Source organism: Alligator mississippiensis, chromosome 3 (assembly GCF_030867095.1).
Source record: "Alligator mississippiensis isolate rAllMis1 chromosome 3, rAllMis1, whole genome shotgun sequence".
Classification (NCBI taxonomy): domain Eukaryota; kingdom Metazoa; phylum Chordata; order Crocodylia; family Alligatoridae; genus Alligator; species Alligator mississippiensis.
In genome coordinates, this window is record NC_081826.1 from 137,101,344 (window position 1) to 137,114,413 (window position 13,070).

General features: G+C 42.0%; 1 protein-coding gene across 6 annotated transcripts in view; it reads left to right on the forward strand.

Moving 5' to 3' along the window:
- The window catches only part of TENT4A (terminal nucleotidyltransferase 4A), a 59,160-nt gene extending 52,748 nt beyond the window's left edge, over positions 1–6,412 (forward strand). For all 6 annotated transcript variants that reach the window (XM_014595186.3, XM_019491105.2, XM_019491106.2 and 3 more), the window contains one exon: positions 4,073–6,412. In XM_014595186.3, the coding sequence (XP_014450672.2) occupies positions 4,073–4,258 (186 nt within the window). In that variant the 3' untranslated portion in view covers positions 4,259–6,412. The remainder of the gene's footprint in view (positions 1–4,072) is intronic.
- The last annotated feature ends 6,658 nt before the right edge of the window (positions 6,413–13,070 follow it).

Genomic DNA, 13,070 nt, shown 5'->3' on the forward strand with positions numbered 1-13,070 from the left:
CTTTCACACCTTGTGTAGGCAGCTTGTTTCACAGTCCTACTGCTCTTATAGTTTATATTAAATCTCAGGCAAAATTTTCTAAATTTGCTTTGCTGTAGTTTATAACCAATGCCTTCAGTCTTGCCTGTCTCTGGGAGGGGCAGATGAAGGTTTTCATTATGAAAGCCTTTCAAATATTTGAAGCTATCATGTTCTCCCTCAATCTTTTCTCTAGACTAAATATATCCTTGCCACCTTCCCTACTACATTTTGCATTCCAATCCTTTTATCATCTTTTTGTCACTTGTCCTTAGATCTTTTCCAGTTTCTCTACATGCTTAAAATGTGGTGCTCAGAAATGCTCATAATACTATTACTGAGGCCTAATCAGTGCTGAATAGTGGTACTGTCACCTTTCATGCCTTTATTGCACTCTAGTTGAGGCAGCCCAAAATTGCGTATGCACTTTTTTTGGCAAATGTATCATGTTGCTGTGATCCACAAAAACCTCCAGATTTTTTTTAGCAGTGATGCTACATTTTGTGTGTTCAGCTGATTTTTTTTTTCTTAGATGTAGCAATTTACCTTGGCCTTTGGATTTTGCTTGGTCATTAATAGATCAGTTCTTTGTGATCAAAATCCTTTTGCATTCTAATCCTGTCCTCCAAAATGTTTGCAACTCCTAGCAGTTTTATCATCTTTGGTTTTGGATCAGGAAGCTCTCTCTCCCTGCATCCAAGTCCTTAATAAAGTGAGCAGTCAGTCTTTCTCTTGCACATCTCTCTGGTGTAATTTTTTTTTCTAAGATTCCTCAGTCATAGGTTTGAACCAAAACAGCTAGCTTCTATGGTCATGCAGTTAAAATGGTTCTCTTCAAAAAGTTGACACCAGTTAAATGTCTTTGTTGAAACTATCTTATGGGCATTTACACCAAATATCTTTGAACAGACTAAATATCCAGTGCTGAGGCCACACCAACTCTTAATGGTTCATTCTGGTCCAGTATGCAAGCATCCTAAGCTCTGATTGTGGGGGGGGGGGGGGGGAAGTTTGGTTTAAAAAATACAACCCTCGGATGCTTTCTGCCTTTTTGTGAAATTTAAGCTTAGCATACTTATCCTTCTGGGATGAAATGCCTCTGAAGTATTTGCACTAGTCCCTTTTTTTTTTTTTTTTTTTTTTTGTTATGTCTATACAGTTTCAGTCGAACACCTCATTCAGTGGTGACATTTGGGTGGTAGCCTAATACAAAGTAGTTGCTGGCCATATGTGCGGTGTAGTGACCAGTCTTGTGGGAAGTTTCCCAAAATCTTAGTAATTTATACAGTGAAGACATCTTGTGTGTGTTAGGATAATACCACCTTTTCCTTGTCATAGTAATGTGACTGCATTGCAGTGAAACTGGATTTAATTGGTGTCACCTTTTTGAAGAGAAGGATTTTAAGTGGATGATCATAGAAGCCAGCCTTTTTGATTCAAACCAATAAGACTCAACTTTTCTAGCTTCAAGGTACCCCTTAGACCAGTGTTTCTGGAACTCTAAAGCAGTGGTTCTCAACCTTTTTCATACCAGGACCCATTTGTAAACAGTGATGGCAAGTCTCAACCTGCTGCCCCCAGCCCCCCAGTGTGTGGGGTGTGGGGCATGGGAGGGCCCCAGGCAGCCCCTCACAGGCTGGAACTCTGCCAGGCTACAAGGTAAAAGCCATGGTTTCCCATGTTTTTCTCCTTGAAAGGAGAATCCATTTTTAGTTTGTTCAATTTTTTTAAGTTTGTTCATGACCCTTTCATGTATTTGTGTAACCAACTTTTGGGTTGTGACCCACAGGCTGAGAAACGCTGCTCTAAGGTGATCATTTGTACCAGGGGTTGTCAACTGGGGGTACACATACCCATGTGGGTACTTGGGGAAGGCCCCAGGGTGTATGTGGCAGTGGTGCAGGGGGTGGGGCTGCCAGCACTTCTGGTTTTGCTCATTGATTGGCCACCGGGGGACTCCCCACTTTTCCACCAGCCGCCAGGGGTACACCAACCAAAAAAGGTTGAAAACCCTTGATCTGTGCTATCATTGATAAGCCCAGATCTTCCTCATCCTTTGCAGTCAGCCTTGCAGACTGTGAGGTCTCAGAAACGCTTCTTGCTCTCCTCACCAATAGGGGGTCCTGCAGACTTACAGACTATAGATAAAATTGACACCTTCTTGGACCCAGGATGGTGAAGAAACTGTGTTAAAAGTCTGGGGGGTTTTCTTTGGGTTTTTTTTTTTTTTGAGTTGCTTTGAATCAGTTGGGCAGAAACCACTAGGTGTCCCAAAGATGTTCAGTCTCTGAGCGGCTGGAGAGGAAGAACTAAGAAGCAGGAAGTGCCCAGCATGCTTTATTTCCCTAGCAGGAGGATAATGGGAGGGTCTGTATAGATATTGGCAAGACGGAAATGTTCTGAGCCCTCGGTCTAATAGTGTGGCACTCAAAAGTGAGAAATGTATGTGTGGACAATTACTTAAAGTAGAACAAATCTACCTGGTCACAAGTTATCAGTGTGTCATCACATGCAGGTCTTAATGACCTATTCTGAAAAGCAGGGAGATGTATGTTGCAATATAATCTGAACTAGCAGTTCAGAATCATTTAATTCAAGCCATTTTCTATTGGTATTTATAAACTCTGTCGTCTTTTGCTCTCAGTGGGAGTTAATGGACTCTTGATTTTCCTGTAGTTTCTGCAGCAATACTTCTTTTGTTGCCATTTTGTACTCTATCTGAAGTGTTCCCTCAAATTTCTGTTAACCTATTTTAGCTTTCTATTTATTATATATTTGTATTACCATATCTCTTCTAGTGATGTTTGAACAATAAAGAAAATGGGTTTTATGCATTTGATTCAGAGACTGTCCTACAAATAGCTATATTTTCTACTTTTGCAGCTGTCTCCTTTATGTGTTCATATTGGTTTAATTCTGTAACTTAAGCTAATTTTGGAAACAGCATGTAGGAAAGCAGCTGAAAAATCCTTTGTATTCTGAGCAATTGATTTTAAATGGATATTGTCACATAGTAGGCCATACATCTTAAGGATTCTGCAAGACTTGATTTCAGATCAGAGAGTCTAGTTTTCAATCAGGTCTTCCACTCAAGTCTCCCATACTGTGCCCACAATAAATTGCTTTGGCAGGGAGAGAGGGGGTGACATGCGACTGAATGGGGGTCGTTCACAGCAGGGGCAAAATTTGTTTGAAAACATGGAGGCCTGTTTTGAAGATCAAAACATTAAATAGGCTTCTCTAAACTGATAAGATAAGGGAATATTCTTGATAACTTTGCTTCATAGTGTCTATATTTAAACACTTAGGACTATTCTGCCTGCCACGATTTGCAAACTTTCTTGAAAGATTTTAAATTTTATAAAAACATTTAGAGACTCATATACCTCTGTATCCAAGACCTTGAGGAGCACTAGCTTGTTTGAGTTTAATGTATCAAAGCATGGAATTTGGTCTCCAATTCTGCTTTGTTAGAGAGGCCTTAAGAACCTATAAATACTAGTCATGACATCAATTACAGTATCCCTGCAATGCCCAAGCTGGCGGCAATGAAGCCTCTGCCAGCAGTTACCTCACCATGTTGATGATGAGCACCTATTCTTACCGCAGCAAGGAGATATGGCATCTAGATGCTGTAGTGTAGTGACTTGGGAAGTGTATCGGGAAGACACTGCGTTTTAATATCAGATAAGTAACTGCCAGTAAAACGACATATGAATCAAATTAATCACATTTAGTAAATACATCTATATGAATTCAATTTTACAAAGATAATACAGGATGGCTTTACAGAAGCTGAAGGGTTCTATGGGGATGTTGGCTTTGGAATTTGTTTTTACATTTGCAAAATAGCTAGCTCAAAGAACCATCCTGTTGCATGAGTGCCCAATTGAACTTGTACTAGTGTTTCAAATGAGGGGTCTAGCTTAAAGTACAGAAAGAACTTGGTACTTGACTGAAGCTGTTTTCTGATGATGAATAATATACTGAAGTGGGCATAATACTGTTTCAGCTGATTATAGTACTAAACTGAGTACTTCCCTTTGTATTTTAGCAGCACAATGGAATGAAGTTTTCCATGAAAGGAGCTCATAATCATAACCAAGGCAATGGCTACAATCCCGTGAGCAGTGGAGGCATGAGGCAGCCAGTGGGCAACAGAGGACACCACCAATATAACCGTAACATCTGGAGAAGAAAAAAACACAGAGAGAATTTGCCTATTAGTCTCAGCAGATAATGGCTAATGCCAGGATGATCTTCCCCTGTTTTACAGACTGAAGCTGAGTGAGTGACATTAGACTGGGGAATGGAGACCAGCATTCAGCACATCAGTTTGTGGGTGTTGCCGAATATCTGCAGCTGACTTTTTTGCATGTTTCTTCGTGTGGTGGTCAAGTCCATCTTAAAGAAGTAGTTGTGCTTATCTGTGAAGCCTTATTAAATGTGGAAGTTTGTTTTCTGCCTTCCATGGTTACTCATACAGTGCCGAAGCAGCTCTTATGTTAGAACTGCAAGGACTTTTATCAGTGCTGTAGCATTTTTGCTGTAGCTGCATCTGTTCCTTTTGTGGGGTTTTTTTTTTTTTTTTGGTTTTGTTTTGTTCTTTGCTTTGAGAAGCAAAGGAAATTTCATTCCCTCACTTTTTTTTTTTTTGCAGCAAATCTAGTTGGGATCTCATGATAAACAATTTTGCTGCCCTTGTTTTTATTTCAAATTTCAGAATTTTGCTCTGTAAATATTGAAAATATAATTTGTGCAATAACGCAAAATTTTTAATTTAATTTCATATTGTCACATAAGTTATATTTAAGGGGAGGAGGTATTTTTTTAATTTACAGATCCTTTCCCAGGTTGCATTATCTAAGTTGGGTTCATAGTTTTGGCAGGTTGTCCGAGCAGTGTTACAAACATGACATAATTTTTGGTAGTATTTGAGGCTTCTTGATTCACAATGAAAGTGCTGATTTGGCTTACGGTTTTATGAAGGTATTACGCTCCAAAGTGTTTTGACCCTATGTTTTTAGCTCATTGTCTGGCGCCTCTCAGTTGTCTTGTTCTAACTAATGAGTTTTAATTTATCATTTAACTAGACAACAAATCCAGCATTTAAAGTGCCAGAAGAATAGTTTTCTAAGGGTGAAAAGGGTTGGTTAAGTCCTGGTATGAAATTGGAAAAATTGTGAACTACATGCTTCCGTCAGTTTTAATAATGTAACCTGTTAATGGTTGGGGCCGAACACCATTATTGAAATCAAAGGTACCCAGCTTAAGGAATGTGGAGAAAGGAAATATGTTGATTCCATTAAGGAATCTGTATAGCAGTATGCATTAGTTCTGTTAAGAGCAAAATATAAAAAGTACTTCAGCTGCTCTCAGCATTATAAGGAGTATCTTTTAATGTATTAACAGGAGAGCACAGCCCCGTGCTGCACACAGTCTGCGTGGCTGGCACTTAATTTACAGATGCATACAGGTATACTATGCAAGTGTGTATTGCCATGACAACCACTGTCTTTGTTAACTTTTTTGAATAGAAAATGTACATCCTGCCTAACCCTGAGTTTTTAAAGCACCACAGTTGTCCTGGGAGTAGGTTAAATCTCACCATACCCTCTGGTTTCCCATTTTTAAATGAGGGTTCTTAACAATGATAAACACTACAGGTTTGTTTGGGGGGGTTTCCTTTTTCTTGTTCTTTTTTTTTTTTCTTCTTCTTTTTATTTATTTATTTTTTTGAAGTCCACTAGTGGGGAAAGCTGGAAAAAAATATTGCCATGACAGCTAGATTATGTACAGAAGTGGAAGATTTTAAAATTGATATCTGAGTGTTATGATAAAATGGAGGCATCTAGCATGATGAAGCTTTATAGTATGCAGTATGCCTTTGAAGCAGGAATAGCCCAAACTGTTGTTTTACCTGTCTACTGCAAACAGATCTCTTTTATGGGTACAGGGAAGGAGACATTTCAGAGTAGCACAGTTTTTTCTCTACAGTACTTGATGGCTCAGATTTACACTTTTTAAAAATCATTAGCCTATTCATAAATCAATATTTAAGGGCTGGTACATAGGCCTGTACTGCTAATCTTAACACTAGCAATATTGCACATAAACTTACATTAAGGAACCTTCAAAGGCTTTATTTGGCATCTTAATGTAGTGTTCATTTCGAAGCAAAATTCATTCAAACAGAAACCGGTATCATGTTCCATTTTAGTCATGGTGAACCAGATAAATTGGCCTGGCTACCACTGTGGTTATGTGCTACAGACTAAAACAAATCATGTTTAGATTTTTTTTTTTTGGTGTGGACAACTATGTGGAAGCTAAATTGACATATTTTTATGTAAAGTTTTTCTATTCTTTGATTTTTAATAAACTTTCGAGAGCAGTTGTTTTTCTATATATCTTCATGAGAAATCCAATGGAGAGTGTACTTCCGTCTTATCCTTGTAGCTGCAACTAAGTCAAGCATCCATTTCAAAGTGTCTCCTATCAAACAATGTAGTAGAACACAGATTCTTCAACAGGTTCCTTTCCTTACCACCTGAAAAGATCTGGATTTTCTAACTAGCAGAAGGTATATCCAGCTGCAGCAAACAGCTGTGGGACTGCTAAAGTATAGAATACAGAAGCAGTGCCCTTTTAAGTAAAAGCCACAGCAAATAGATAAGGGACTCATCTTTAATTTGGCAACCCACTGTTAACTAAACAGCTTGTAAACCACTGGGATAGGAATGATCCAGGTTCTACTGTACTTCCACTCCCTTTTTAAATGGAGCAGTTGTCTTTCCTACTTCAGTTTTACTCAGCCTCACTGATATATTGACTTTGCTATACTACCACTTCTTATTATTAAGGCAACTCTAAACATGGAAATCATGCTTGTGTCTCATCTTCCCTGATTTATGTACACATAAAACTATTGACAAATAACCCCAAGACTATGCCTACCATAATTCATAAGCATCTGGAATATTGATAGTTTGAACATTTTTTTTATTGGCTGACATTTCACTGTTCAGATTTTGTATGCCATTTAGTAGATTCCCTAGGTGTAATTAAAAAAAAAAAAGTTCATAATGCAAAAAATCCGATAATTAGTGTATTAAAAATTATTGAGCCTACCTTACATATCTAGAAGAGCAAGATTACAACTCCAAGTACAGACCTAAAGATCTTATTGAACTTATACACTTCATCCTCGCACACAACTTCACTTTCAATAACCAACACTTCTTCAAGACCATGGGCACAACTATGGGCACTAATAAGCATCACCCCTCTGTCAGACTCTCTTGAATAGTCCAGCACCAACATTGCCTTTTTAGACACTACGGTCACTATCCACAATGGTAAAATACAAACCACCATATTCAAGAAGCCCACAGACCAACTACAACCATGGTCTAGCTTCTCTGCCCCCTATGAACTGCACCCTATGCTCCCCCCTCCCTGCACCAAGACACTGCAGGGCTCCCCAACCCTTTCTCTGCTTGCAGGTGCAATTGTGCAGGTGCAATTGTGAATTCTGTAGGTTCCCTACTTAGGTGACTGAGGGTGTAGTTACACGTTTGACACATGCTAACTTCAGGGAATGTTATGTGGTGTTAAAATGAGCGTGTGCTGTGAGCAGTTGCGTGTTAAAGGTTAATACCCTCTCCATTGTGCCCAGCTTCTCTGCTGCTAGAGGTTTGATCAGTTGGAGGGTGTGGGTTAGGAGTTACCAAATCTGTTCCTTGCCTGCCTGACTTGCCAGCTCTCTAGCAGCAGTATAGGCTCCAGGGTCTGTTCTCTGCTGGGCCCTGTGGCTGGATGGCAATTTCATGGAGGGCAGGATGAGGGGGAGAGGATTGGAGGAGCAGGGGCATGGGTGGGTGGGTAGCTGCCAGGCTGCTGTGGGGTCTTGGTGGGGATGGCACAAGTAGAGCTGCTGGGCCCAACTGCAGCTGCCTGGCCTTTGCATGCAGATTTTGCTTCCACTTTTGCTTGTAACTGGCAGGAATTCTTCTTACTGTATTTATCATGTATAATATGCACTAAAATTTCCAGCAGCTGTTTCTTGGGGGAAAAGTGCATTTCATATGCAAGAGAATGTGGTACTTGACAATCCTTCTGTACCATAGTTTCTCCTAAATTGCATTCAATTTGCAAAGTTTTAAGTAAAGAAGGGAAGTGCAGAGGAGACTGTGTTGTATAAAGGTTGAAGTCAAACTTTTGAGAGAGTTGTTGCTAGCTGGAGCAATGTTTGCAGAGGCTGTCACTAATGTCTTGTAAATCTGAGACCAGTGCATTACCCATTTCTGTGCACAACTGAGTATTACCCCCTAATATGTTGCTAATTAGCTTAAAATTATAATTGGCTGACTAGGTCCACAGTTTGTTTAGGTTGTGATTAACAGTGTGGCTGCTATAAAAGCTTATTTGAGCTTTGGCAAATGAGGATCTGCACCTGCTCTGTTAGGGAAGCTCTTCATTAGTGATGTCTGAAGCTCTGCCATCTTTGTTATTACATGGCAGAAGTGAAAAGTATTGTCAGATTCTTAAAAAATGAACAAGCATTAGCAGATGCATTCAGGATCAGTAATCACAGCACTCAATTCCATCCACACTCAGTAGACTTCATAATGCTCAATGGGCATCTTCTCTTAAATGTCTCAAAGTCCTTTAAGTAGGTATAAGGTACTTCAATGGGCTGCTGTTGAAGAAGAGACCAGTTGTTGAGTCTGTGTAATCTACACTGAACATGCTTGATGATGGTGTCTTCAAGATGCATAGCTTAAAATTCATTTCACAGCTTCAACCTGTGGCTCAGTCCATTAAGAATATGGAAAACAATAGTTCTACATTGGTGCCAAGAACAAGTTTCTAAGCATTCAGCATGAAGAATATATTGAACAAAGCCCATTTACAAAAGTTGAGAGGCAGTAGATAAGATAATATTAAGAAGATTGCTCCTGAAAACAGTTCTGGTGGAAATATCAAATTATAAAGCAGACAACAGCCCTTTCAGTCATCCCAGCAGCTAAATGAAAGGAATTTGTTTCTTCAACATGGAGAAAAGGATTGTATGCTGCAAATAGTCTTGCTATAGAGGTAAAAATTATTTTGACCTCCACTCCCTGGGAAGCTGCTGACCATGTATCACAATTTTAAGATGAGAGAAGAAAATAACAGAAGAAGGGGAAGAGGATATTGATTGATTTTTATCTGTATTGTTGCATTATCGAGCGATTGAAGCTGATGAAGATGATGCAAAGCAAAATGCTTGAAGAATTGTCTTACTGCCAACCTAGCATAACAGCGTTTATTTAATACTTGCTTTGAATTTGTTTTGTTTCATAACTGTTTAGTATTCAGTGTATTCTTATATAAGTAAATACTCCTAAAGCAATTCTAATTTTTTAGAATGTAATTGTTTCTCATTTTTCTGAGATGAAAATTAAACCAATTAGTCTTTGTAATTAGGCATAAGTAATTTCATCTGAAGGCTTTAATGCCTCTCTTGTGAATGCTGCTGTTTAATAAAATATTTGATCTTCTTTTAAACATTAATTTACCAATAACTGATATAAAAAAATTGGTCATTTGAACATGTCAAATAGACCATCCTAATGTAAACAGTATCAAGGGTTAAGTAACATACCTTTTATTAAAGTTTTTGTTTCTATTCTTTCAGGTTCATTAGTCAGACTAGTTGTGATTTATTGCAACAGCTGATAAGAATTTACAAACACCTCTTGGCAGGTCTGATTAGCTTTTTTTTTTTTTTTTTTTTTTTCCTAGTTAGGGGGTTTGTGGATAGAAAACAGGTACATTTTAAAAATGTGTATATATTGCTGTAACGTTGTACTGCAATTGGAATGGGCTGCTACGCAGTTATTACCCACATGTAGCAGCTTGGTGTGCTCTGAAGAGGTGATAAGTTGCCATACTGCTAGGCAATGAAAAGGCAAGAATTCCCATTTCCCTCATTGCCTTTCTTTCTCAGCACTTTCTAGAATAAAAAAACCCGGTCTCCTGGTAAATTGGGCCTGATGTGCCTGGCTGTCTTGGGCCTTTTGCTTCTGCTGGTCACAAGCCAGGTAGGAAGACTAATCCCAAGAGTTCTGGTTCTGCACTGTATCGCACACAAGCACAGGATGGATACCTACCACAGTCTGCTCCAGCCACTGAGGCTAGGGACAGACGTTCAAAAAGCCTGAGCCTGAATTTATTCAATCTTTGCAGGTTAGTCTAACCTGGCTAGGCTAAATCTATTTGTAACTGCACAGACATCCCCTCTGGACTGAAAAAATCCTGGCACATGCCTACAGTGGCTCGGGCTAGAAGCCAGAGGTCACTAAAGCAGTCTTTCCTTCCCTTCGCTTCCACAGGGCTGAGCGGGGGGGGGGGGGGGCATAGCCAGGCCCCAGCAGGATGCTGTGATTAGGGAGGGGTTTCCCCCACTCCTGGATAATAGAGCATTTATCAGCTCTGTTGTCAGCATTTATCACGCCATCAGAAAATAAAGCTGTGCTCATTAGTTCAACCTGTTCTTAAACAGCTTTTTTTCAAAGGAAGGAATGCAGGGATATTACCAGCTGACCTGTTGATTAGCTCTGAAAGGCCCTAAGTGGACACTATCTTATTGGCCTTACATAGCATTAGCTAGCATACCACATGCTGGCTACAGTCCCTGCTGTGGCAGAGAGGAAGGGATCTCTGCTTAAGCAGCAAGTAGTGAGCGGGGGAAGGAAGGGGGCACAGGAAAGCCAGCAGACCCTGCTGTGCCTGTAAGTCTCTGCTGAGCTCCAGCCAGGGAGCGGAGGAGAGGAGCTAGTTCTGCTGTCGAGCAGAGAGCTATGCCCAGCCCAGAGAGCATGTCAGGATGCTGGGGGAGTCTGGTTTATCTTAAACCAGCAAGGGGTCTGGGGAAGATAATGCATAAACCAGTTTGAGCCAAATCAGTTCATTCAACCAGGTTTATCTCAAACCAGTTTCAGCCATTTTCAAATTGGTTTATGTGCACTGAACATCTGTTGTTACAGGTTTAAACCAATTTCTGATCACTTAAACTAGTTTGTGTAATGTCTGTCCCTAGCCTGAGTAGTCTTTGTTATTGAGTCCAGTCAATATACTTGGGCTCATTCTTTCAGGTCCATGATCTTCTGACCCTCGTGAGCCTCACGAAGAGTTGTACAACTTGTTTTTTTGTGGAGCCATGCAAGAGAAGCTGCAGTGACTGAAGTTCTCACAAGGTGAGTGGTGGAACTGGGGCATGCTTTTTGCAGGTGACCGAGCTATCCAAAGAAGTAGTAATCTAGGATATAAAGGATGATGCCCTGCTTCAGGAAAGAAGTCTTCAGCTGCTATCTATGTAGCTACCAGGTGATGTAGAACCCAGTATGGATTCTTCACCATCTGTCTACTCATCAAGCTGCTTGGTATTTGTCAGGAAAGGGGTAAGGCACTGAAGGGCTGGGTGAGCTGTGGAAGCAGTTTTTCCTAGCACTGAGCAGCCAGAACCATTGTGACAGGGTGTGAGGCAGGCCCTTTAGTTTCTTTAACTGGAGACAAGGGGGCAGAGGCAGTAAAACACAAAATGAAAGAAGAAAAAGCAAATGGTCAAAAAAGAGCAAGTAAACTGTTCAAAACAAGGAGGGCAGAAGCACCTTGTTATAGAAAAGGAGGTTTGGAGAAGAGAAACTTGTTTCTATTCACAAGATGGTGTGAGGAAATTATATAAACGGGGAAAGACAGAGAGTCCATAGCCAGAGGAAAGTTAGCTGTTTCACTGCCTTGAGTCCTTTGGAGTGGTACAGCAGTATACACCAATGAAGTTAGGGGGTCCCAGAAGTTGCTGATGCCCAAGAAGGGGCAAAGGTAGCAATGTGTAGTTGTCCCTACTTATTGCTGCTGCCTTTTGTAGGTGAGATCACTGGGAGGATGGCTGTAGGGTAGATGACCCTTGGACACTGCAGAAAGTGTGAAGTGAGAAACTGGGAAGGAATGCAGGGGAAGTCTGGAGCACTACCTCTCCGGACTCATTGCTTGGGCTCCTGACCTGCCAGACAGCATGCTGTCCTACTCCACTGGGAGATTTTAGTGCAGCAGCATCATGGTCATGGTTTTCACACCTACAGATTGCTCAGGTTAGCCCCCACCCAGACTGAGATTGACTGTCAGAAGCTCTGTGATTGGGAGCAGCAGGATGTACGAGTGGCAGGATTCCAGGCCTGGCCAGGTGAGTGGAATGATCCTTCTCCATGCCCCCTGCCACCGGGTGAGTGGGTCCTTGCCAGGTGAGGGTCGGAGCCCGGGCAAGGGGCTCCCACTGCTGCACACAACCTGGTGGAGGCCCCAGGGGGCATATGCCCCTTGATCTGTGCACGGGGTGAGGCAGCTGTTGCTTTGGGCTGGGCTTTGCACCCAGAGCCCTGCTACAGCTGGCCTGGGAGTGACCGGATACCATGCGCATCCCGCTACTGCGCAGGCAGGGGATGAGCCTCAGCCTAGTGGCAGGAGGTATGTAGTGTTGAGTTGCTTCTGGGACAGCTGCAGCGGGGCTCAGGGCGCAAATCCCAGCCCACAACTGTAGCCACCTCTGCTGCACACAGATCAAGCCCCTCCCCCCCAAATGCTGGGCAGCACAGGCAGCTGCAGCAGTGGCGAGAAAGGAGTGTGAGTGGAGCAGGGGCAGCCCCTGTAAGGGTGGGGAGCGGGGTAGCGCAGCCTGGGAAGGCACAAGGGGGGGCGTGTCCCCAGATCTGCGCACTGGCTGGGCCAGCTGCCACTGTGGGCTGGGGCCGGGGCGGCACAGGGCTCTTCCTGGGAGGCTTGCCTGAACTGCACTGCAAACTCAGGCCTGTGTGTGCTCTGGGCCCCAGCTCCGTTGCACACCAGACTGTCCCACCACTACTTGGGCCAGACAGCAGTGCTCCCAGGCAGTTGCCCCGCTCCAGTCCTGCCTCCATCCCCGATACCACACAGCTGACACAGGTTGCCCTCAGCTCCAGACCAGCAGCTCAGAGCAGTAAAGCAGCAGGGGAACAGTGGTGGTGCTTGGC